The 27,163-nt window shown below is 37.8% G+C and overlaps 1 protein-coding gene across 3 annotated transcripts; it reads right to left on the reverse strand.

Moving 5' to 3' along the window:
- Positions 1–1,661: 1,661 nt before the first annotated feature.
- Positions 1,662–11,477, reverse strand: LOC143890434 (putative proteasome inhibitor). Of its 3 annotated transcripts, none has more exons than XM_077395113.1 (10): positions 11,264–11,477; positions 10,459–10,645; positions 10,196–10,348; positions 6,923–7,015; positions 4,696–4,773; positions 4,562–4,605; positions 4,408–4,474; positions 4,206–4,283; positions 1,879–1,951; positions 1,662–1,771 (listed from the first exon to the last, which is right to left on the reverse strand). In XM_077395113.1, exons 1-9 carry the CDS (start codon positions 11,430–11,432, stop codon positions 1,882–1,884), a joined length of 939 nt encoding a protein of 312 aa, XP_077251228.1. In that variant the 5' UTR covers positions 11,433–11,477; the 3' UTR covers positions 1,662–1,771; positions 1,879–1,881. The 3 variants fall into 3 exon arrangements, with proteins under 3 accessions (XP_077251228.1, XP_077251229.1, XP_077251227.1); XM_077395114.1 differs by having other exon boundaries at positions 1,662–1,814; XM_077395112.1 differs by having other exon boundaries at positions 1,662–1,951.
- Positions 11,478–27,163: the final 15,686 nt, after the last annotated feature.

Genomic DNA, 27,163 nt, shown 5'->3' on the forward strand with positions numbered 1-27,163 from the left:
CAACTAAGCGGCTATAATAAAATGAAACTCCACCTTTTAATCTATAAAATCATGGATCATATAATAATGCATTTTTTCAACTATGAGAGTGGGCCAACCAACCAATTGATTTCAATGACAGGATTATCTGAGCAGCTGCTTCAAAAACTCATGTGGCCCACATTCTGGGGTGATCCAAAGCATTCATTTGAAAGGCCCTTCCATGGATAGGGTGTGTACCAAAAATCAGCCCTATAGAATCATCTTAACACAATCAAAGGTGGAGGGAAAAATGGACAGACACTGTTTCTCACAATTTTTTCCCTCCACAAATGACAGGGTTAGAATGATCCTAAAGGGTTGATTTTTGATACACGCCCTATCCATGAAAGGGCCTTCCAAATGAATGCTTTGGATCACCTCAAAAATGTAGGGCCACATGAGCTTTTAAAGGAGCTGCTATCTGAGCAGCTGCGTATGAACACTTCTCTCATAAATAAATATAATAGGTTGGGCCTTACAAATTCACAATGGCAAGGAGTTATTCGCATTGATTGATTTTAGATTGAACTCATTGTATTATTATTATTATTATACTTATTATTGATGGTTTTTAAAACGTGGACACATCATGGTCCGCCCTGGAAGGAGGACTTGGATCGATTGGTAGTATGTTGGTGGGCCCAAATCGGATTGGGGCTGTTGATTTGATGTGCCATCGTAGGACAGCCTAATGGGTCTAGGTGTGGTGCTGGAGATCTCATTTGTAAGATTGAGAAGTGCAAAAATAAACAGCTTAAATGCACATTAGAGATGTATTTCTCATTGTGTTTGATCCATGGTCTAAGATCATTCGATGAAGAGTGGGATCAAGGGCAATAGGCCGGAGTTATGATGGCCAATAATAATTATGCAACCGATCTCCTCAAAGATTAAAAATAGACTAACAACATACGGAAAATGCCGAGCAAAGACAGACCTAGGGGAGTGATAAATCGACTCCCCATGTGTCTTTCTCTCTCCTCTAGGTTAGAGAGAGAAAGAGGAGAGAGATAGACATATGGGGGGTCGATTTATCCAAATGGGGAGTCGATTTATCACTGCCCTAGAACTATTATTAAATCAAGAAAGTCCACATATCATTTAACATACTTACTGTCAATGTCAAGAGTGGTTATTTTTTTCTAGTTTTTGGTATTTGAGCTTGGTCCTCGGTTTCTTGTAACTCTCAAATTCCAAGTGCTGCGTTCAGGTGTGGAGAGGTCTTTTTCTCATGGTCAAAGGTTCCCGAGCTTGTTGTTCTGATTTAGGCAGAAGTAGGATTCTGTCACAATCATCTCTTGTATTACCTTGCACTTAGGGCCCAGAAAACTGTCCACATTCTTCATAAATTTTCAATTTGTTACCGATTTCGTGTAGCTTCCAATCCTTCTTGATATGGACCACCTGTGTTGAATGGAAGATAATATTTGTTTACGGGGATTTGCTAGGCAATTTCTGGGAAAGCCAAAAAGACAAAAACTGCTACAGAGTGAGTCTTTGCAGCTGTTCTCTCCTGCAAAAGTAAGCTGCATAATGGCTTTCGGCGAAATTGCCTAGCAAATCCCTTCTTTTGTTCTGTTTCTTTGGACTTGAAATTAAAATAAATGGGGGTCCCAGGCTTGCAATCATCTAAAACCACCTAAGCCAAAGAAGATCATACATACAAAAACAGTACCCACATGAGCTGGACCCATATTATGTTAAGCCCCCAAAAACACCAGCCAAGTTTACCACTTTTATGTTGTGATATCTACAAAACGAACTCTTATCAAACATTCGAGAGGGAAAAACAGCTGCAAAATAAAGAGTTTTAAGAGGAGAAATATCTACAGAGAAGACTCCTCAGAGATGGCATACTTGCTATATATAGTCCGGTTCCTGAAAGTGCTGGACATCAGGAGGGAAACCGCCACTGGGCCGTCGTGGATTCCTACAACATAATTTGAGAAAAAAAATAGATAAAAAATTAGAAGGTGTAGGAACAGCCACAACTGCATCAACAGAAAGAAGAAACGGTTGCTCTTAGCAATCGCAATCCAAGTAATGAAAATGCCATCAATACTGAAGCAATAGGCAATATTTTTAGAGGCCTGGTTTCAACTGAGGCAGAAAGGGTGGACATAGTTCTTTCTTGCCCAATACATCTTTTAAATAATTCAGATACTGGAAAGAGAAAAACCATAAAATACCAACTGATGCAATGAGTTTGCCAGATCATAGAATGAGTCCCAGTAACTAAGGGCGTGTTCGGCAAGGCTTCTCATTCTCGCCCAATTAAACAGGTGAGAAACGGATTGATGAGAATCTTAGAAACGACTATTAGTCGCTCCAAAGAATCCTTGCTTTAGCCAAAAAAGAAGGCAAAAGTTTACAAACGGGCTTAGTGGCCGGATTGCCGAACACGACTTTATGAGATACTTTTGCGCTTTCACATTCTCAACGCCTAAAAAAGAGGAGAATGCGGTTATTTAATGACACACCTTAAGCTTTTCAATAATTCGAGGAAAAAAAATATAACACCCAAACTATGCAAGGAATTCCTCTGATTGTAGCATGAGTTTTGATAAGATCCTGATGTTGACATTTATGAAACAAGCACCAGAGAGCTGAAACAAACTAAACCCAACAATAAAATTTGAAAAAGCCCAAGTACCACATGTGGATAAATAATAACCATTAAAGTATCATATAGGCAAATGATATAAGGAGGACCCAAAACCAGGAAACGCATCAGAGGCACCCTCTGGTGGTGCTGCTGTGCAGCAGAGTGCTGTCCATTCAAAAACCCAAAAAAAATAAAAATAAATGCGAACAGCCGACCAAAGAGTCCTCATATAGCATTCCCCTACCACACACTGATGGGTGTATAAAGAAGAATGATGTGTCCACTCTGACAAGCAAGACTTCTATTTAGAGAAAGTCCACAATCCCCATGGCAATAGGCAAAAAAAAAAAATATTTGGTAGAGGAATTATATGCGAGGACTTGATTAAGGTTAGGCTTTTGGTTGCTGAACCAGAGTAGAGGGAATGATTGGCAGTAATGGCCACTTGGGGCCTAATTACTTTAGGTGGAGCTTGGAATTTGTTTTGACTTTTGAGGAAAGTGGGTGAAGATGGCTTATTTCGGAAGAACCAATTTTTTGACTTGGTCGAAAGTTTTGCCATGTGCCTGTGGAAGGCATTTTGGGAAACTGATTGGTCTGAAAGCCGCCTGCCCAGATTGAGGGGACTGACTGGCCCCATCTGATTCTGAAGGGATGACTGAGAATAGAGAGTCAAGCTGTGGAACATGGGTCTGTGATTTCGGAAGGAGGGGAAGGGTGGGGGTTTTAACTTAAAAGCAGTTAATCCTTGTGAATTTGCTCTATCCAGCTGGGCCTGGCTATTTGGTCTCGATCCTGCTAAAGGAGGAGAGGATCAGTCGATTGTCGATCCAATAGCACCAGATGAGGGGCCACAGTTGGGAACGATGCTTGGTGGCAGAGTACCATGGAGCCACTGATAAAGTAACAGGCAGCGCAGCAATAGGCAAAAAGGGACAGCTGACAGAATATACTTCATATATCATTCTTCTACCACATAATTGGTTCATTTATAAAGAAGAATTCTATGTCCACTCTGACAAGTAAGACTCTCTTCTTGGTCACAGCCCACAATCCCAGGGGCATGTCTGGGGAGTGATTGGATCCACTGATCTGGTAAGCCACCACCAGACAGTATGGGAGAAGACCAATCCAATGCCATATAGGTGATCCTAATGCCTTGATTCCAAAGGGGCTCTTAATCTTGATACCCTAAAATATCTTTGCTTGTTGATATTATCACGCCCATGAACGTGGGTCATGAACGCGGACCATGAACAAGAAAAAAAATTGTTCGTAGAGCGAGCATAGAATTTCTCAGTTACAAAAAGAGACATTTCAATAAATTTTTTTTGGTGGGTAAGCTGGGATCGAACCTCCTCAAGGTTGAGATACAAAGCCTCAACTAGCAACAGGTCCAACCCAAGTGATATTTCAATAATTAGAAATACATTTTTTGATAGAAAAGCATCAAGAAAACAATGACCACATGAGCATAACTAATAACTACATAACTACAAGGGAACCTTAATGCTAATACAATATCTTCAATAAAGAGCAAAGCGGTTACAATTTTGTAGAATGTAGACCAGAGTCACACCTGACAATGCGGGTAGGCTCAAAACCAGGCACGCCAGGAGGGCCATATGGATCAAAGTGAGTGCCTGGAGGTACACCCCTGTTTTCACCAACCATTCCAAAATTAAAACCTGCAGTTGGTGATCACTTTGCAAATGGAACCAAACAAACAAAGTGGACCTCTTTCCTTTTTTTAGAGTGATAATGTACAACAGTTTACTCACGGAATTCTGCCAGGGAATCCAGGCTGTCCTCCACCCATCCCACCAAACCAGCGTGGATCATTAGGTCCTATGTCCACCAAAAGAAGAATTTAAGTAAAATGAGAATTTAAAGAACTTTTTCAACAGGTGGGTAAATAAAGTAAAGCATCCATACCTACAACCATGCTCCCATCATTGATGCCCCCGAAAGACGGGTGCCTATGGAAAGATGATAATGATTCAAATTAAAAGTTTTGGGAATCAAGGGGAGACCAGACGATAAAAACAGAATTAGAGATGAGGAAATACCTCGTAGGATAAAAACCAGCACCAGGCCCTGGGTAGAGGTCACCCATTCCAACAGGAGGAATAGGAGGATAGATGATACTGGAAAGCACACAAAACAGTAATAGAAGCATTCGCTATTCTATAAAGTCTAATTCAGCATATGATTGCAAAAATTAAAATGTCCAATTAAGTACAAATGCATAAGCTCCTAAACCTTTTAATTCCTTCTGATCTTATTGGCTGCCATGTTCTAATTGAGTATCATGCTCTAATTTCCAAAAGATTACAGACACAATAGATCCATGGAGAGAGGAGCAGTCTCTGGAAGGGGATGAGACGGGTTAGGCAAACAGACAGATGGAGAATGCTGGTCATTTGAAACCACAAATTCGAGGGTGGTGAGGAGAAGGGGTAAGAGAAGGAGAGGGGGTGGCTGCTCTTCTTCCCACGGTAAGCTAACTGTAGCAACAGGCGGTAGAGCGATGCCTGTGAGCTGGAAGATGAATGTTCTTTCAATAGCAAAGACAAACAGGAAAGATTTCAGTTGGTGAAAAGGCGTCGATGTGCCTTGAGCAAGGAAAGGGGTACATATGCTCCTACTGGGAAAGTTCTGCAAGAAGTGTCAGGGGGTGTACTTTTACTGAAAGCACTGAGGTCCAACCAGACAGAAAGATTTGTGGGCTGGGTTAGAGGATGTTAGAAGTTGATGGAATTACCTGTGTTGCCATAGCGGAGATGATAATATTGTCCTTCTCATCCATGACAGAAGTGAAGAATATCTTTTCAAGGAGAAAGATACACATGAAAGATTTCAGTCAGCAAAAAGGGGTCGGTGTGCCTTGAGCAAGGAGGGGGTTACAAATGCTCCTACTAGAAAGTTCAGCTAGAAGCGAAGAGGAAGACTTTTACTCAAAGTACAGACATCCAAGGAGACAGAAAGATTTGTGGGCTGAGTTAGAGGATGTTAGAAGTTGATGGAATTACCTGTGTTGCCTTGGCGGAGATTATAATATTGTCCTCTTTATCCAAGACAGCAGTTGACGATATAGAACCATAGCCGGAGATTTCCAAGTTCATCAACAGAAATGGGATGGTTGATCTCCCATTAGTAGGAGTTCTTTGTACATGGCTTACAATCATGCTGATCTGGATATTCAAAGACATGTCGTTGGTAAGTTGCAAACTTAACGAAGGTGTGTAATTGGTGGGTAGAGAAAGAAGCGATTGGTTGGAAAGGCTTCAAATTCATGAAAACGCTTGGGTAGCTTAAGAAACAGATCAAGGACCGGAAGATTAACTCTCTTGGCTCAGTGGGCAGTAGAAAGAAGGCTATTTTGCAAGACACTGAATTTCTATAGATAAGGCGGAATAAGTTAGAGCTCTTTCCACAGAAAAATGCTGGGAAAGATATCCTCCTAGTGCACAATAACTCACCCTAGTTGCTCGATCAGACAACTCAGTCTAGTTGATGGATCAGACAATTTACTAAGGGTGTAACTCGGGTCGGGTTGAGGCCAACCCGACCCGACCCAAGGAACCTTTTTTCCAACCCGACCCGACCTGAGGGGACCTTTTTTCCAACCCTAACCCGACCCAACCCGAGTTCAACCCGACCCAACCTGAGTTTTTAAGCTTAAAAAAATTGATTAAAATGTTGGGTTTCAATCGGGTCGGGTTGCCCAAACCCTGAACCCGACCCGACCCGATTTCCAACTCGGGTTGGGAAAACTCGACCCAAACTCAACCCGACCCGACCCGATTTTTTGGGGTTGAACCCGACCCGAGTTGCACCCCTACAATTTACCGAATCAACTGTGAGTAAACTGTTTCAAGAAAACTTGGTCAAGTCTTTCTCCAACAAACTAGTCGATTAAGTCAATGCAGCGGATTTGTTGGGTCTATAAGCTATGCACACATCAAGCAATTGGTGTAGAAACGCTTTCTTAAGATTATAGAAGTTGGAAAACAGAGCTCCACATAGTGTAGGAAAATTAAAAAAAAAACAAACATCATTCTCAAGTAATATGCAAAGTTTGAAACTCTAAATAGCCATTCTCAAGTAATATGCAAAGTCTGATACTCTAAATAGCGAAGAAAAGGCAGTTTGCATCATATAATCGATAATGGTAAATGATACAAATTATGCTTTTTTGCAAATAAAGAGACCCATAAGTAAGATATAGGTATCATGATGCTAAATAAGAATATAAAATATCAATGACACAAATTATATTTTTGCAAATAATACCCCGAAGAATATGGTTCAGGCTCAGTGTCAAAGCCCACAGCCAATTGCTCTTCAGTCAGTTCAGTCATCTCATCTCTTGGAATCGTTTCTGACCTGCCAAAATAGTATTAAGAGTAGAATTTAGGTGAGGTTGTTTAGAATGGAGGTAGGCAGATCAAGCAAATGAGAAGGCCAATTAGTGTAGACTTTGTAATGCCGACAATAACAAAAGCCGCACATCAAAGGTTTGCCTTCAACCTCAGATACAATCATACAAGAAGTCAACATGGAACCTCTAAAATCTATAGGAGACACCTAAGGCGGTAGGACGCCAAATAAGGGCTATATCCATTAAATATTCTGGTTCTTTCTTATCGATGCAAATCATGTTGTCCTTCAACCAACTATAAGATCAGTTTAGTTTGTTGAAGGCTCAATACAAAAGTTATCTTTCAACAAAACTTGCTACCTTTAAAAAACACCAGTTATCTTTCTATTTATCATCATAACCAACTAAAATATGCTTTGCCTCAATATCAAACTCGATGCACAGATATTAAAGAACATATGCACAGTGAACCCCCAGGTTAGATATCTAGCACATGACCAAAAACTTCTTTTTCTTGATTTGATCAATAAATATTTTTAGGTGGAAATAATACTAATAAACAAACATGAAGTTACACTGATGATATAATAGGCTTTAGCCATACAATTCTCCATACACTCCACCCAACATTTCGAATAGCATTTCTCCTTGTAACATCCTATTTCATGTGTGAATATCCATTTACCATATCATAGGTTTCTAACATACACTCTATCCACAATTGCATTTGGCATTCCCTTTTACACCATACCATTTTTTGTCTCTAAAAGATGCCAATTTTCAATATTGGATATTCCATCTTGTATTAAGTCTGTACGAAATAATACCTGCCTTTGATTTAAATCAGAATCTAGGAGGCCGTTAAACGCACGACACATTTTCCCTACAAGCAGACATCAAGATACTAGTCTTTCCATAGTTTTTGACATTGTAAAATCCGTTGAGATTCAGAACATAGTTAAAAAAAGGTCAACTGAAAACATGCCAAGATCCGCGATAGACAACTTGGAGAAGTTGAATAAGATAGTAAATTTAACAAGGACATAATAAAAAATAGGACATAATATATAAATTTCAGAAAAAAAAATGGAAAGGTAACGAGAAGAAATTATATAATGAGAATAAGAAAATTCTTTTCCTTTTTATTGATTGATAACAAAGGCGTCTAAAAAACCATTAAAAAATACAAAGGCGTCTAAAATAAAAGCAATTACGAGAGAGGGAAACCGTGCCCAATAGCCAAAGCCAACCTAGAAAGTTCAATCTAGCTATGAGTTGGCCAATACACAGGCTTCTACTAGAATATGGGAAAAAAGAAGTATGAAACTCATTATTCAAATCAAGGGTTTCGTCAATAAGATGAGAAAATCTCCACAAATCAAAGCACCAAACCCATTTGCCTTGTAAGGCAAAGATCATCACTTTATGGCTTTGGACGCCAAGCGCACCCACTTCGGTTTGGTCTTGATATTGGATTACAAGACCAAATATTTGAACATCGACTTTGGTCCAAACTTCGGTCCTCACGTAAGTGGAATAACTCCGTGAAAGTTTATGCAAGTCCATAAAAATCTTGTAAAAATCATGAAGTATATGGAAGTCCAAGAAAACAGTGAAAAATAAAGATAAGACTTTAGGAAATTCTAAAATAAGCACAGATACACACTTAGGAACCATCACATAAGCAAGACAATTATCTATAATGATTTAATAAGGTCAAATAACTAGTGACATATGTTTTCGCGCATGTATGGAACAACAAGGTTCATTCTAGACACATATATTCATATGTTTTGAAAACTGATTATCATGTTTTTTTAATAGTTATCATGTTAAGACATAACTGATTATCATGTTATTTCTTTTACTTTTCAACTTACTCGTCTTATTAATGGAGTGAGCAATAATATTTTCTAGATATATGGGGTTCTTTTGTTATGTGGGTGCACTAAGGAATCAAACCTCAGAATTCGATTCATACTTTGAACTTTGGTCCCCAACAAAACGAACACATGTCGGCCGAAATCATCACATGTCAATGAAGTTTAAGGAGAGAGTAGCTGATTTCCATGTCAGCTTCCAGCGTGTGAAAAGATCGGTGAATAGTGATGCGGATAGACTTGCTGAGCGGGTGTAGGCAAGGCTGCATTGGATATTTTTTATTATTTGCCACCTTGATAGCCATTGTTCTTTCTTTTCTGTTATCTTTTTTTCCTCTATAGCTCCAACCATCTCGGTCGTTGTCCTCCTCTCTTTTTCTCTAATAAAATTTTCTTTGCCATTAAAAGAAACGGATCCTTAACGTTTAATTCTCAGTCCAATAATTAGCTTTGAAAGTTGTTCATCTATTCGGCTCGATTGCGGATGGACCATGGCTGAAAAATTCTCCTTGTTAGACAATCCTAGCACCCAAACTTGTGGCATATAAATGGATGAAAATGAAGAGATTGTAACTTTAAAAAACAAGACAACCAACATCCTTGAGTTTTCTATTTTAGGGAGATATTTGAAAAATAAGAATAAAAAGCACCTTTAGCTTAAAAGCAAGATAAGCACCATCCTTAACTTTTCTATTTTAAGTAGATTTTTGAAAATAACGTATGGTAGGGATTATTATTGAGATTATTATTGAAAAATAAGAATAAGCAGCATACTTATCTTATTCAAGAAATGATGGGGATTTTTCTTAAAAAATTGAAATGTTGTCATTTACAAATCCTAATTATAAGAAATATAAGAGACTCTGTATCTACATAAGATAGAATAGATATTATAGGATAGAATGTGAAATGTCCATGAGTTTTCTCTGTACCATGAGCTTTATAATAAATGTGAATGATTTTTTAAATTAAAAGCAATTTGAATTTAAATTTGTGTAATCTTTTGACTTTAACCCCCCCCCTCCAAAATTAAATAAATCAATCCTGGAGCAAATTTCTGGCTCCGTCCTTGGCTCAAATCGTATCCACGTATTAAAACTCTGAATTGAGTAGCATAACTGTGCCTATAGATATCATTCAAAAAAAAAAAAAAAAAATTATGCCTATACTTGACAAGCAATATCTTGGGTACTCTTTCGGCATGGTTACTCACAAGTGAAATGGTCATTATTAGGTGAATATATCAGAAACACCAGTTACAACAATACCAACACTAATATCTAGAACAGTAATTTTTCACAGTACCTGGAAGTTGTATTAAGTTTCTCGACCTTTGGCGTACGCTCTAATTTGGCAAGAATTCCAAAATTCAAACAGTCGACAAGACCCTTAAAATTCTTATACATGTCCACATAATTAGTCGAGCTGCCACTGTCATTCGACACATAATCATTCACGCTGCAAGAAAGCATCCAATAATTTATTTATTTTAAAAAAAAAACCCACTAACATACGCTGAAGACTTAAAATTTTGAAATTTTCATATGAATTCAGAGCAAATCCATTACTTAATTTGCAGGTTAATTGGTTCCTTTTGCTCATCACCAGAAGGCAGCACATCGATAAGGATATCGTCTCCCATCACCAAACACTTCATTAAAACTGATTTCTTCAATCCATTATCTGTCTTTGTGTATACAAATCCATAACAGTCATCAAGGTCATTCCAGCCCTCAATACCAACTTCTTCTTGCCCTATAAAGGAAAAAAGAAATTGAAAAAAAATTCAAATTCTGAAACAAAAAGATAATAAAAGATGGGCAATGGTAAATTCACACCCCATGTAGGATAATTCACACCGGCAGACTTTAATGCTTTTTAACGTCAATTCACGTTAAAGGGGTGCGAATTTATCATTGCCCTAAAAGATTTCAAAAAATATAAATATGATATCAGAAAAGAAAAAGCTCCCAAAAAATCCAGAAGCAAAAAACAGACTCCTACAAAAATCTTAAAAAAAACATCGGAAAATCGACAGTGACAGACAAGTTAAAAAAAAAAGAAATTAAAAAAAGACTTTCTCTACAAAATCTTGTAAACCCTACGGCCCTGTTTGGATTGCAGGAATTTTCTGGTAAAGTTCGGAAAATAATTTTTTTTTCCAGAATTTCTTGATTTTTCATTGTTTGATTACATATGAACAGATGTAATTTAAACAACCACAGTTCAATGTTTATCTAGAGAGTCCTTCAATTTCTAATATGACATGACCATGTCATTTCGCTCAGACAAAAAATCCTAGGAAAAAATTTCCGCAGGGAATATTTTTCCTGCAATCCAAACATGGAAAAGATAAAATCAAGGAAAGGATACCTGAAGAAGATAAAGCGTTATCGGAAAAAGCCAGATTTCCGACTGCGGTGGGAATATAGCCGGCGGCAAGAAAAGAAGCGTGAGTGGCAAAAGCGATTTCGTCGTGAGGGTTTCGGAAAGAAGGGCGAGATGCCCTAATCACTGCCATTACTGAATTTTCTGTAGCCATAGGAGAGCATGTATGCGAGATAGCTCCTTCTGAGTTCTGAACCCTTAAATTAACCGACTCGGCGAGAATCACAGTGCGATGCCACGTGGACAAGAGTCATCGGAGAATCTCTCTCTTGTCTTGTGGTTGATATTACCGAAACTACCCATCAGATTTCCAAAATGACTGAAAGAGACCTTTCCCCCGCGGGTCAAAAGGGTGCAACTTGCTCAGGGCTCAACACGATTTTGGCTCGGTTTAGGTTGGGTTACGATTCGGAAAAGCCAACCCAATTTAATTTCACGCTGCGTTAGGGTTGAGGCCTTAGGGTTGAGGCCTTGGGCAACCCCCCCCCCCCCCCCCCCCCCCCAACCTCCACCTTCTATATGTGCTTCCGCCGCTGCCCAAGTCCTTATAAGCCCATCCACATCTAATCACTTTTCCGACAACTATTAGAACTTTTTGAGTGAATTTCACCATCGAAGTTACACCAGGGTTACTACTGAGATATTTCGTGAGGGATTTTTTTTCCATCCTTGAGGGCACACAGGTGTTATCATGCACAGGCTCTAATACCACTTGTTGGGACCCGGGTAGAACTCACCCTTAAAAGCTACATGTTAAGGATGGGGTGTCTAAGTCCTTACAAAGTTATAAGCCCATCCACATCTAGTCACTTTTCCAATGTGGGATCTTTGCTTTTGTGTGGAACCCTCAATAAATTTTTTGGCTGCACTTCATCACAACGGAGGAGGAAGATACTCTTTCTAGAAAAAAAACTATAGTAAAAATTTCTTATATCACTACCAAAATTGTGGAGGCAAAGAGGGCCACAAGAGAGAGGGAGAAAGGGAGAGAGAGTGCAGATTGTGGTTTATCTATTATAATCCAATGTATTATTTTCTTTCTCATAGTGAACATTGTGTACTCGCCTCTAGACCTAAGCATGTTGGCCTAAAATTCCGGTGTACATTTTTTTTTTTGATGGGTAAGTTGATGTTAGGCAAGACCCCTACTAGATAACATATATAATGAAAACAGATTACATCTAAGGGGGCTCAAAAGCCAACAAAGAGGGAACAAGCTCCCATTTACAGCTCAAACACCCAAAATAGGCAAAGTACGTTGGAAAAAAGAAAGAAAGAAAAGAAAACTACAGGCGAGGGTATAGAGTCCCATTAGAATCATCTACAATGATGGCCAACAAATCTATAGGGAGGTCAACAACAGGGAGGTCAACCACGGGGATATCCGCTCCCTCAATGCAGCAAGTGGGTTTAGAGAGAAAATCAGCAGCAGTGTTAGCTTCCCTCCACACATGGGATAACTTCCAATTCGTCAGACATAAAAGAGCATCCCGAATATCAGCAAGAACCGGTGTACATATTTTGGCTTGTCTGTTTCTACTATGCCATTTATTTGTGTACAATTGTATCATATTTTAGCCCGCAAATTTCTCAACAATAACAAATTCCAAGATTATAGCAACACATAACAAATTATGACGACAAAATTTACAAAATTCAACTTACAGATACCACCCTCAAATGAAGATTCCTCTTCAAATCTTCCATCAGTACTGTGCACACAAAGGACTTCTTTTTGAACCACATCACATCTGTTTAACCAGTATATAATGTAGCGGCGGTCAAACTACATAATCTTTACTAATTTTGAAAAATTATACGACGAACAGCCATATGAACACGTAAAGGTGGTACGATAAACGTACCACCCTTGATATTTGATCCAACAGTTTTGAGGAGCTGCTGTTGGATCAAATATCAAGGATGGGATGATGAGTCCGTGTCCATAGGCCCTTCATCATATAATTTCTTCTTATTTTCATAATAATTTAATTTTTTGAATGGTTAAATTACTTAAAATATATGAGATAGGCACCCCCTTCTTTTGATAATGCGACAATCTCTCCGAAACACTTTTAGTCTTTTATGACCAAGGTTTTAATTTTGGTTTTGGGGGTAATTCCGCTCCTCACAAAAACCAAAATTTTAGCCGAAATTCGGTAAAGGCGCTCTAAATGTTAGGTTTTTTTTGGGCTGAAATTTCGGTAATTTTGGCTGAAATTCTGTGAAGGAATAAAAACTTAATATTTTATCAAAAAATTCACCCAAATTTCGGCAATTTCAGTTTTGGAACGTTTCGGTTTAGGTCCTCATCGAAATCAATCTCGGATTTCGGCCGAAATTTAAAACCTTGTTTAGCTTTTTCAGATTGTTACACCCTTAAAGGCTTTCACATCTTACTAGAGAAGTGTTGTCCTGTTCAAGTTATGCTAAGGGCATTCACAACCTTAGAACGGCAAATTGCTAGTTAAAGCAAAAGGGACCCGTGGCTTCTAGTGTTTTTGGTTTTTGGTTTGGAGACAGTAGATCCGGGAATAGGGATCTCGTCTAACCTCGGACTCCGCTCATCCCATAAAAAGGGATGTGCCAAATAAGCACCTAGTTGGAGAGAGAGAGAGAGAGAGAGAGAGAGAGAGAGAGAGAGAGCATGGAACAGTAAGCCTAATCACTTGCATTTGGTAATGAACAATCTAAATATAATGTGACCTGCAACAATTTGTTTTGGCTTCTCACCTCTCTATACACAGACAAACTCCAAACTAGACCACTCTAGTCTCCACATTCGTTTTTCTGGTCACCCTTATATAGCAAAAGACCACTGCAAAAGTGGCAGTCGCCAACCCGCCGAGGATCACCCCTCCTCCGGCAATTGACTTATCAATTGAATGATGATGCCCGCCGAGTCTTCTGATCTCCGGCGCTTCTGCAATTTCCGACTCCCGATTAGTCCTCGCACTCGAAGTGGGCGGGTCAGAGACATCAAGCCCTATGGTCTTGACTGTGGTCTGAACCATCAATTTGGGTTGGTGAGCCATGGCTAGGGAGGTGAAAACATGAGCCAAAATCAAGCAAAAGAGAAGAAACCGAGCCATTAGGCTATATGGGTATTGAGGATGGTTTGGTTTTGATTTTGGGAGCTAGAGAGAATTGAAGACTGAAAACTAGAGAGAGTATCCTAGGATATCATATATATATATATATATATATATATATATATATATATATATATATAGGGGTCGGATAATTTGGAGTGTTGATTACTTTTGCAGTTTTGATTTGTAGCGTTTCTTTTATCATTAAAGCCTAATGACAAGGCCAGACACTCTGGTAGGTAGAAGCTTCCCTCTGTTTGGGGGAGTTGGTCTCAGGGACATGGTTTTAGTTTTTATGTTTTTTAATCAGGTGAAAAAAGAAATTAGATTATAAACTGACAAAATACCAACTGGGTTTTACCGATTTACTATTTCTTCTAATTTTACACTTCAAAATATTTTAACCAAGACAGTAATAAGGGCCACCTTATCTACGAGATCAAGATAAACGATTGCACTTACACATACATTTCTTTGTGTGGGGCACCAAAATTTATAATATAGGATATACTGGATACATGCTAAGAGTGAGTCCATCTTCTAATGAAGGACATATTAAAAGATGATCCTTTCTTGTAGTGAATCTTATTAGAATATATCAGACTCGATCTAGAAAGATCTGATGGTTGGATTATTAGGGTGGTAGATCAGGCAACTTAGAAGTTATTTTATAGTTATGTTCTGAATTTCAAATGTAGGTAGTTTTAAGAGTTTTGAATAGATAGTTTTGCACATGTATTTCATATCTTTTATGTAAAAGCCTATAAATCGACTGCAAAGGCATTGACGGATTCTCCTCAAAAGTTTCCTATTATAAACTCCTTTTTCATGTTGTCAGGTCAGGTCAATCGGACTGTGCAGTAGCACACAACAATCAACCTTGTGCGGACAACCGATCTAGTAGTCTGTCATCCCCCTGGCCTTGATCAATCCCCACTTACTTCATCTATTGATTTCTTCAAAAAAGTCTTGCCTCTTAATGAGACGATAATGGCATTCATACACAACCAACTTTGAACAAAGGTACAAAACTTGAATAATGAAGACTTAGCATATTTAGGAACTATAACATTTGTAAGGACCGGTTGACACGGTCATGACTCTGGAGAGTCAAAGGTGTTAATTAATTGATTGACATTGTAAGGACAGTGTCCTGGCCAAGAACCTTGACCAAGGTAAAAAGGAGTAGACTTGGGGAGTCATTGATGACACAGGGAGTTTTGAATCTATGCATCATACTCCCAAGGTATCAAGAGAAAGTTAGAAGCTTTCCTTCTCCATATAATACATTAACATGTACATTTGCAATGGTCTCCTGTGCATGAGAAGTTTAATGTAATAAGCATCACAGTTGCAAATAATAAAGCATATTTCATGACATACAAGGAAAAACACATTAAAATCTTCTACCTGCTTTTGAAATAGTAATATTCATAGCAGGTTCGCTTTTATAAATACATGTTTCAATTAAGACAAAAAACAGTTTAATTTAAAAGAGAGGTTTCAACCCAGCTTTAATTACTTTACACACACACAGAGAGAGAGAGAGAGAGAGAGAGAGAGAGAGAGAGAGAGAGAGAGAGAGAGAGAGAGAGAGAGAGAGAGAGAGAGAGAGAGAGAGAGAGACTTTATCTATGCTTAAAACTATGAATATATTCTAAGATATTCAGTATTCTAAAAGGAACAATATATTTTTTCATAAAATTTCTATTTTTTTTTCAAAATTAATTAGATTTTCTCTTTAAAATAAAAGTACTTAATTACTTTTAATTTCTGTTTGATTCTTAATTAGTAAGGATTTGTTTTTCTAAGTTGTGTTTCACCTAAACAAAAATGGTTTTAAACTGACATAACCAAAACTAAACACACACACGGTAAGCACCTTTTACAGTTTAGCCAACAGCAGAAAGCAGAACAAAAAATTATCTACATAATTGTCTGTTGATTTGCAATCCGCGATGTAACCATTCTAGACATCCAAACATCCACAAGGGCGCAGAGCTTGATCCCAATGTCAATTTACAAAAGAAAAGTCATTAAGGTAGATTGTTAATTAATGTTAAGTAGGTGAGGTGCATATTTGCCTATCTGTTCAATCATGCTGTATTTTGTTTAGAGTCATGGATAGAATGGGGTACCCAACTCATGGTCATTATTTATTAGGTTGATTATTCCTTAAGGAAAAATAATTATCGATTTTTGGAAGCATCTATCTGTGTCTTTCATTAAAACTAGAAAAGAAATCATGAATAAATGAGTACGAGACAGAAACATAATAAAAGAAAATAGGTGGTGCCCCAAATATCATTTTCATAGGTTGATCCTAACCCTCCGATCTATAGAGGGTTAGGATCAACCCTCTAATATTCAGTCCCTCTATTTAGGCTGTGGCCCGTCTAATGGACGGTTTGGATCATCCTATGGTGCGAGCCACATCGTACTTTTCAATAATGTGAGGAGTACGATCATCAAAATACAGTAGTGGTGATATCATTTCCCTAGTTATGTAACTTACACCAGCCATAAGACACGTTTAAGACAAAGATAACAATTAGTTATCTGCGTGAATGTTATTAAGTTCTTTCCAACTAAAGGGCAGGGAGACGAAAAAGATAAGGACACAATCTTTTCCTAGGTGGAAGAGATGGAAGAGAAATATAATAATTGAGGAATTCTAGACTGAAGGGAGCCCTTGCAAAAAAGAGGTAAAAGGGCTCACCTGTTGGCTACACGTCACCATTGTGCATTAATAACGGTTGAAAAGTCAAACATGACGGTGATGTGCAGCCAATGGGGGAGCCCTTTCACCTCTTTTTTGCAAGGGCTCCCTTCGTTTAGACTTACTCATAATAAAAAGATTAGAGACAATATAACTTCTATATAGTATTTTTTTTTGTAACTAAATTTTTTTAGCTACTCCTGAAAGTTGATGAATAATAGGAACCAAAACAAATAGAGGGATTTTTCCATCCTTGAGTGCACACAGGTGTTATCATGCCCCGGCTCTAATATCACTTGTTGGGATCCGGGTAGAACTCACCCTTAAAAGCTAGCTGTTAAAGGGTGCTTTTGCGTGGAACCCCAATAGAATTTTTGGCGGCACTTCGTCACAACGGAGGAGAATCAGACTCTTTCTAGAAAAAAGTATAGTAAAAACTCCTTATATCACAACCAAAATCATGGAGGCTAAGAGGGCCACATGAAAGGGGAAGAGAGAGGTAGCAGTTTGTGGTTTATCCCATTATAATCCATGTATTATTTCCTTTCCCATAGTAAACATCGTGTTCTTGCCCCTAGACTTAAGCATGTTGGCTGAACCACATAAAATTTCAGTGTACATCTTCTGGCTTGTCTTCTGGCTTGTCTATTTTCTACTATGCCACTTATTTGTGTATGATGGGATCATATTTTGCCCCGCAAATTTCTCAACAACAACAAATTCCAAGCATTTGTGAACACATAACAACTTATTACCACAAAATTTACAAAATTCAACTGACAAATACCTCCTTCAAATGACGATTCCTCTTCAAATCTTCGATCACAGTACTGTGCACACAAAGAACTTCTTTTTGAACTGATTCCTCTTCAAATCTTCAATCAGCATTGTGCACACAAAGGACTTCTTTTTGAAGCACATCGCGTCTGTTTAACTAGTATATGATGTAGCGTCAGTCAAACTACATAATCTCTACTTATTTTCGAGAAATTATATGATGAAGGGCCATATGAACACGAAAAGGTGGTACGATAAAGTTACCACCCTTAATATTTGATCCAACAGTTTGGAGGAGCTGCTGTTGGATCAAATATCAAGGATGGGATGATGAATCATAAGGCCCTTCATCATATAATTTCTTCTTATTTTAATGATTAAATTACTTAAAATATATGAGATAGGCACCCCCTTCTTTTGATAATGCCACTAATATCTCCGAAACACTTTTGTGACTCGATAATAGCTTTTTCAGATTGTTACATCCTTAGTAGTTAGTACTAGAGAAGTGTTATCCTGTTCAAGTTGTGCTAAGGCCTAAGGGCACTCACAAGTATGGTTTTAAATTTCGACCGAAATCCGAAATTTCAGAATTTTGGTTGAAATTTTGGTTTTTCCGAAATTTGACCCAAAATATCTGTTTTTTTTTAAAAAAATTAATTTAATATTTCACCGAAACTTCGGCCGAAATTTAATATTGAATAAAATATTGATTTCGACTTTTGTACCAGATTTCGACTGAAATTTTGAAATTTCAGGGTCCGAAACCGAAATTTTGAACCTTGCTCACAAGTCACAACCTTACAACGCCGAATTGGTAGTTAAAGCAAAACAGGGGACCCGTGGCTTCTTCTCATTGGCTGCCTCCAGAGGGCTTCCTGGTTATATGGTTTGGAGACGGTAGATCCGTAGGGATCTCGTCTAACCTCGGACTCCGCTCATCCAAAAAAAAGGGATGCGCCAAATCAAGCACTTAGTTGGAGAGAGAGAGAGAGAGAGAGAGAGAGAGAGAGAGAGAGAGAGACTAATCACTTGGATTTGGTAATGCACAACCCAAGAACAATTTAATTAATATAATGTGACCTGCAACACTTTATCTTTCACACTCTATACACAGACAAACTCCAAACTAGACCACCGTGGTCTCCACATTCCTTTTTCTGGTCACCCTTATATAGCAAAAGACCACTGCAAAAGTAGCGATCGCAAACCCGCCGAGGATCACCCCTCCGCCAGCAATTGACTTATCACTTGAGTGATGATGCCCGCCGAGTCGTCGGATCTCCGGCGCTTCCGCGATTTCCGACTCCTGATTGTTCCGCGCGCTCGAAGCATGTGGGTCTGTGACATTAAGCGCCATGGTCTCGACTGTGGTCTGAACCATCAATTTGGGTTGGTTAGCCATCGCTAGGGACGTGAAGATACCGGCCAAAATCAAGCAAAAGAGAAGAAACCGAGCCATTGTGCTATATGGGTATTGAGATGATTTGGTTTTGATTTGGAAGCTAGAGAGAATTCGAGGACAGAAAACTAGAGAGAATTGAAGAGAGAGTATCCTAGGATCTCATATATATATAGGGGTAGGATAAGTTGGAGTCTTTGCCCCTTTTGCAGTTTTGATTAATAGGGTTTCTTTTCTCATTAAAGCCTAAAGACAAGGAGGTAGATAGAAGCTTCCTTCTGCTTGGGACAGTGGGTCTCGCGTACACTGTTTTAGTTTTTCATTTTTTTTTAGGACCAATTACCAATGGGGGACAAATATTAGGCAGAATTATCAACTGGACCCAGGCTTTTCAGAAATTACCAATGGGGGACAAAATCTGTCTTGTCAGTAAAAGCTGGACGAAAATACCCTTTCGCATATAAAACATGTTTTGACTTTGAAAGGGGGTTTTCAAGTCTCTACGATTGGGGTTATTAGGTATCAAAATGGGGTTACCAATTTCAGAATGGGCTTATCAAGTCCCTTGAAAACCCCTTTCCAAAACTCTAGTGCCCTTTGCCAATTTTTAGGGACTTGATATGCCCATTCGGAAATTGGTAACCCCATTTTGATACTTGATAATCCCAATCCTAGAGATTTGAAAACCACATTCCAAAACTCCAGTACCCTCGGCCAATTTTCAAGGACTTGGTAAGCCCATTCAGAAATTGGTAACCCCATTTTTATACTAGATAACCCCAATCTCAGAGACTTGAAACCCCCTTCCAAAACTCTAGTATCCTTGGCCAATTTTCAAGGACTTGATCACCCCATTCGGAAATTAGTAACCCCATTTTTTATACTAGATAACCCCATTCCTAAAGACTTGAAAACTCTCTTCCAAAACTCCAGAACTCTCGGCCAATTTTCAGGGACTTGATAAGCCCATTCTGAAATTGGTAACCCCATTTTGATACCTAATAACCCCAATCGTAGAGACTTGAAAACCCCCTTTCAAAGTCAAAACGTGTTTTATATGCCAGAGGGTATTTTCGTCCAGCTTTTACTGACAAGACAGATTTTGTCCCACATTGGTAATTTCTGAAAAGCCTAGGTCCAGTTGATAATTCTGCCTAATGTTTGTCCCCCATTGGTAATTGGTACTTTTTTTAATCAGGTGATAAAGAAATTATATTATAAAATGATAAAATACCAACTGGGTTAGTTCTTCTGATTTTACCCTTTACAATAAGGAAAATTGCCAATGGGAGACACCAAAATACAAGAATTGTGAACGGGGGACACACTTTCGAAAAATTGTTAAAGAGGGTTGATAACTCCCTTTTGAGAGTTTGGTAACCCCATTTGGAGGGTTGATAACCCCCTTTTAGAGGGTTGATAACCCCCATTTCGTCACTCTCTAACAATTTTACAAAAGTGTGTCCTCCGTTCACAATTCTTGAATTTTGGTGTCCCCATTGGCAATTTTTCCTAACAATAATAAGGGCCGCCTCATTTACAAGATCAAAATAAACGATTGCATTTACACATACATGTCTTTGTGTGGGGCACCAAAATTTATCACCCAGGATAGATGCTAATAGTGAGTCTATCTTCAACGACATATTAATAGGTGATCCTTTCTTATAGTGAGTCCTATTAAAATATATCAAATCGGATCTAGAAAGATCTGACCGTTTGATTATTAGGGTGGTAGATTAGACAGCCTAGTTCTTATTTTAAAGTCAATTTTAGTTATGTTTTGAATTTCAAATATGAGAGAATTCCTACACACTTGTGTAGGTAAGTTACCTACACACTACCTTAAAATACAGTGGGGGCCCACCTTGTTTGGGTGATCCAAACCATTCATTTGAATGGTCCTCACATAGATAGGGCGTCCACAAAAAATCAGATCCATAGGATCATCCTAACCATTCAAACTATGGAGGCAAAAAATGGACTAATTTGTGAATGTTTATACACGTCCATTTTACCTCCGCAAATCGTAGGGTTGGGATGATCCTATGGATCTGATTTTTTTGTGGACACCCTATCTATGTGAGGACCATTCAAATGAATTGTTTGGATCACCCAAACAATGTGGGCCCCCACTGTATTTTAAGCTAGTGTGTAGGTAACTTACCTACACAAGTGTGTAGGAAATGTTCTCTCATATAGGTAGTTTTAGTAGTTTTGAATAGTTAGTTTTGCACTTGTATTTCATATATTTTATGTAAAAGCCTCTATATATAGACCACAAAGGCATTAACGGATTGTCCTCAAAATTTTCCTGTTTTTATGAACTTCTTTTTGTTAAGATTTGTCAGATCAGACCGTTGGATCATCTTGGAGGTAGATTGGGTAAGTTGGCTAAATGAGGAAACTAGATAAATTAGGCGAGTGGATAAGAACAAGCAAGAAACAAAAATTAGGAAAGTAGATTTGATTAGGGATTATTTCCTTCTAGAATTATCTTGATTCCATTCCATGTTTATCATGTAAGTTCTCTATATAAGCACACATTGATCCTCTTGTAAATGCATCCAAGTTTAGTGAAATCTCTAGAATTTATCACTTTTTCATGGTATCAGGCCGGGTTGATCAATTGGACTGTCCAGTAACACAACACAATCAACCTTGCGGACGACCGATCTAGTAGTCTGTCGTCTGCCTAGCCTTAATCAATCCCCAATTTCTTCATCTTTTGATTTCTTCAAAAAAGTATTGCCTCTTAATGAGACCATAATGGCATTTATTCACACCCAACTTTGAACTTAGGTACAAAACCTGAATACACTAGAAGACATAGCATATTTAGGAACTATAACACTTGTAAGGACCGGTTGACACGGCCATAACTCTGGAGAGTAAAAGGTGTTGATTAATTGGGTAAGAACTTGACCGAGGTAAAACCGAGGTAAAAAGGAGTCGACTTGGGCGAGTCATTGATGACACAGGAGTTTTGAATCTATGCATCTAACTTCCAAGAGAAAGTTAGAAGCTTCTCTTCTCCATATAATACATTAACATGTACATTTGCAATGGTCTCCTATGCCTGAGAAGTTTAATGTAATAAGCTAGATGGCTGCAAATAGTAAAGCATATTTCTGATATACAAGAAAAATCACATTATAATCTTCTACCTGGTTTTGAAATACTAATATTCATCCCAGGTTCTCTTTTATAAAGACATTGTGTCGCAACCATGAGGTTGAGGTTTCATTCCCAGATTACTTCACAAAAAAAAGAAAAAAAAGAAAAATAGAAATACTTTATCCATGCTTAAAACCATGAATATATTCCATGATATTCTAAAAAGAACAATATATTTTTTCATAAAATTTCTATTTTTTTCAAAATTAGATTTCTCTTCAAAATAAAAGTACTTAATTACTTTTAATTTCTGTTTGATTCTTAATTAGTAAAGAATTTTTTCACCTAAAAAGAAATGGTTTTGAACTGACAAAACCAAAACTTTACACGCACTAGCACACGGTAAGCACCTTTTCCAGTTTAGCCAACAGCTGAAAGCGGAACAAAAATTTATCTACATAATTGTCTGTTGATGGGCAATCCACGATGTAACCATTCTAGACATCCCAAACATCGACAAGGGCACAGCGCTTGATCCCATGTCAATTTATAAAAGACAAATCATTAAGGTAAATTGTTAATTAATGTTAAGTAGGTGAGGAGCATATTTGCCTATCTGTTTAATCATGCTGTATTTGGTTTAGGAGAAATTAAAAACTCTTGGTTTAGAGTCATGGATAGAATGGGGTACCTAACATTGATTGTGTGGTGTATTGAGACATGGTTGCAGGGATATTGATTCTTTAACCAATTCTTGGGACAGGCTTTGTCAGTCATGCTCAATGTATAGGATAGGAAACAATATTGGTTTAAATCAGACTTAACAATATTACCTAGTATTTACTACTATTTGACTACATTGGCTCTAGATTCTTAGATCATCCTTCCTAATTATGGTCATTATTTATTTAAGTTGATTATTCTTTTCAGAAACATAATTATCAATTTTTAGAAGCATCTATCTGTATCTTTCATTAAAAACTAGAAAATAAACCATGAATAAATGAGTAGGAGACACAAATATAATAAGGAAATTGCTAGCGTCCATGGCAAAAGGCATTTCGCGGCTGGTCTGCCGCATGTCAGACCACCTACCTCGTGAATGGAGACAAATGCAACAGACCAACTGTGAAATGCCTTTCGCGATGGACCCTAGCAAATCCCATATAATAAAAGAAAATTAGTTCGTCGCACATCAAATAGTAGGAAAATTTCGAGGATATTTATATAACTTACACCAGCCACAAGACACAACAAAGATAACAATTTAATGATCTGCTCGAGTGTTATTAAGTTCTTTGCAACTAAAGGGCAGGGAGAGGAAAAAGATAAGGACACATTCTTTTTCTAGATGGAAGAGATGGAAGAAAGATATAATAAAACGATTAGACACATTATGCCTTCTATATAATTTTTGTTTTTTATAAAGTAAATTTTTTTAGTAAATTCTGAAAGTTGATGAATAGTAGGAAGTGAAACAGAGAGAGGTTAGATCATAGGATGTTTTCAACTTTGAGCCATCTAGAATCCATCAGACTAGTTCATTCTTAGTTTAAATTTCATAGTTAAGAGACCTTGAAGCATGAGAAAAATGAAAGCAAGTGTTGGGTCATCTATTGGGTAAGGCCTTTTGAGAGAGGTTTTATACTTTCACTAATGACAACTACAGAGGTTTTATTTAGAAATTTTTTCATTGGTGACAAAAAAACCCTCTTTAAATTAAGAGGCAGAGGAGATTGTTATAGACTACATGGCATGCAAAGAACAAATGGCTTAAAGACATGTTAAAAGGATGCCTTTATTATTAATGGGCTTGGGTCATCTCATGAGGATGGGACTAGGGGATTAGACTGGACTTAGAAAGGCCAAACCCTATCACACAGGTTCACGTGGTGTTGTTTCTACTGAAACTCTGCCTTTAGCTGTCCATTAAGGCTTTAGCTGTCCATTAAGAGATTGACTAGCAAAAGAATCTCATTCTAATGAATGAGAAGGGCCACTTGTCATTGTCCGCATGGCATTTGTGCTTGGTAGTCGGCACGGTGGACCATCGATCCAATATGGGGGTGGTAATACTTCGAGTTTAATAGTTAAAAAAAAAAAAGTAATAAAAAAATGGTCAAATACAGTAAAATACAAAAAAATTAAAAAAACGCATTTACTGCATTTAAAATTTTGTTAGTTACAAAATATAGCTGGAGTAAAGTTGGAGAGTTAGACAAAAAAGAGTTTAAAAAAATACTTTAAAACTTGTTTTAAACATTTCCCTAAGGCCATGTTTGGATGTAGAGGTGGACATGGTTCGGTTCGGTTTTGGGGTATATAATCAGTTCCCAGAACCAAACCATATATAATCAGTTCCCAGAAATTGGAACAAGAACTGGACCATTTATCTCCGGAACCGAACTTGATCGGTTCGGTTCTGGGTTTACCCTACCTTTGACCAAATGGAGATATTTTGCCTTATCTTATATTTTTCCTAATCTTCTCAATAGAGAAAATTTTCGTGTGGTTTTCTACTCCATGAACTACAAACAATTATATTGGTTTTCTATCAAATATTCATCATTGCGTCCACATCAAATTGTGAAGAGTTTGAAAAGGAAAAATATTTCTAAAATTCCCAACGAAATTTTTACCCACGAAAAAAATAACTTGAACCAACCCAATTCAATTTTAATTTAGAGGGATGTTCAGTCCACAATGATATCCGTCTAAATTAACCACAATCATATCATCTCCTCTAAATCACGAAATTTTTTATTTTTTTATAAGGAATGTTTTTTCCTTCAGAAATGTTAATCTTGCAATCCAAACTGGGAACATAGGTTTTTTTGGTGTAAAGATTTTAAATATAGTATTAAATTGCTGACCTACGTGATGTGTTTTTTCAATTACTTAGTATCTCGATACCCTAAACCATGCGCATAGGAGACGCTAGATTGGAGTACTTTAGTACAGCAATGACAGCAAAGCAAGATGAATGCATTAGTTGGGTGCAACCTCATTATCATACAATGAAGCACCCTAGTGGGTGTCACCCACTTGGTGTTTTTTTTTTCTCGCAGGTAAGGTGAGAAACAAAGCCTCGACCATTGAGCTACAGGCCCAACCCCGGTGTCACCCTTGATTGATCCAAAGCCTCGACCATTGAGCTACAGGCCCAACCCCGGTGTCACCCTTGATTGATCTGAACATCATTTTGATAGGCCTTGTTTTGGATCTTTTATCTCCCAATCAATTAATCATAACATTTAATAATGTAATTTTTTGTGGTTGAGCATAGACAACTAACTGCATATAGGCAAGGGTGGTTAACATTCAACGACAAAAAAATACACTTGGAACATAAAATTTCAGAGTCTATTAGGTTTGTAACTTTCCTTAAAAAATATGAAAAATTTTAATTCTCGAAAAATAATCCATTAAAAATCAAATGTTCGGAGATACATGTAAACAAACCAAAGACAAAGGAAGACAAAAGGGAAGAAGATAAACTTTGTTTCTGTGTCTTATTCATTGTGCATGATCGATACATGTATCTATCTACTACAAGGTTGTAGTCTATACAAGGAATGGGCTTAAAGAGGCAACAAAAATACAAGGCAAGGCATGTGCCTAATGGGCAATCAATCTTTACAAGGAAACAATATACAGTGGATGTGTATAATGTGATTTTGCTTTCCGTTAATAGTGCAGTGCATTGACATAGTGAGTTGTGGTTTCCATTAACAATACAAAGGAAAAAAAATTTCCAAGAATATTTGTTCACTAATCCAAACAGCATTATAAGGTTTTACTTAGAGGCTTTCCTTTACCATCTTTTCACATGTTCCAAGCCGTCCCACGATTTGAGTGACTTTCGGCTCTTTTGGGTCACTCATCAATGAAGTGGCCATAGCTGAACAGTTGCGATCATGCTAACCTCTTCTGTGCATTTGAAAGATTTTTTTTTTCCTTGATGAAATGAAGGAGTAGTCGGTTAACTCTTTTTTCATAGATTTTTTTTTTCAGAATTAAGTTTTCCCGTGTTCTTTTAGTGAAATTTTATCCATGCCCGCAGACAATAATGAAAAATAATTCAATGATATAATTTTACAATTAGAGTGCGTTTGGCAGAGATTATATATGATGCCCGACCGTCAAATAACAAGGGCAGAGAGAGAGAATCTCCCCATGCTTATTTCCGATCCAACAAAAGCCCCCATTTTTTTCTTTTTTGTTGGATAGGAAATCAAGGGCGGGAGTTTTCTATCTCTCCGCCCTTATTATTTGCTGGTCAGGCTGTTGGAGTAAATATTTAGATTATGGATCTGATCTATGGTTTATTGGAACCCAAAAAATTTGCAATTTGAAATGAGAAACTCTTTCTGTTTGGAAATCATAAATAAAATAGAACTTATCTGTTTGATTGAAAAATCCTCTGGAAATCAGATTGAAAAGAATAAGGCTGAGTCGTGCCACTGGTCACTCTCCTTAAGAATCGTATCCGCCCCCTACCGGTGCAACCGGGATTTGCGAACCGACGCTCCAAGATAAAACAGCTGAAATTGGCCCCAGTCCACATGCACTCGCTGACTGGTCCACCCAGAATCACCAATGGAACTGTGCTCAGAATGAACGGAACGAAGGAGGAAGAAGAACGGAATAGAAAGTGCAAAAACGTCTGTGTAATTTTTTGTGTTCTAAACAATCTGTCTCGTCCCCTTTTATAGACCAGAAAGTGTCTGTTGGGGAGAGCCACCATTAAAACACACCTTTAAACGGTTCTTTGCAAT

This window comes from Tasmannia lanceolata, unplaced genomic scaffold, assembly GCF_043159265.1.
Source record: "Tasmannia lanceolata isolate RefF3 unplaced genomic scaffold, GAP_Taslan_0.1 ptg000013l, whole genome shotgun sequence".
Taxonomy (NCBI): Eukaryota; Viridiplantae; Streptophyta; class Magnoliopsida; order Canellales; family Winteraceae; genus Tasmannia; species Tasmannia lanceolata.

Coding starts and splice junctions, on each gene's coding strand:
- LOC143890434 (XM_077395113.1), bottom strand. CDS start 11,432: ATGGCTACAGAAAATTCAGTAATGGCAGTGATTAGGGCATCTCGCCCT. Junction 10,646..11,263: donor TAACGCTTTATCTTCTTCAG/GTATCCTTTCCT, acceptor TTTCCTTTATAG/GGCAAGAAGAAGTTGGTATT. Junction 10,349..10,458: donor CCAATTAACCTGCAAATTAA/GTAATGGATTTG, acceptor GCTTTCTTGCAG/CGTGAATGATTATGTGTCGA.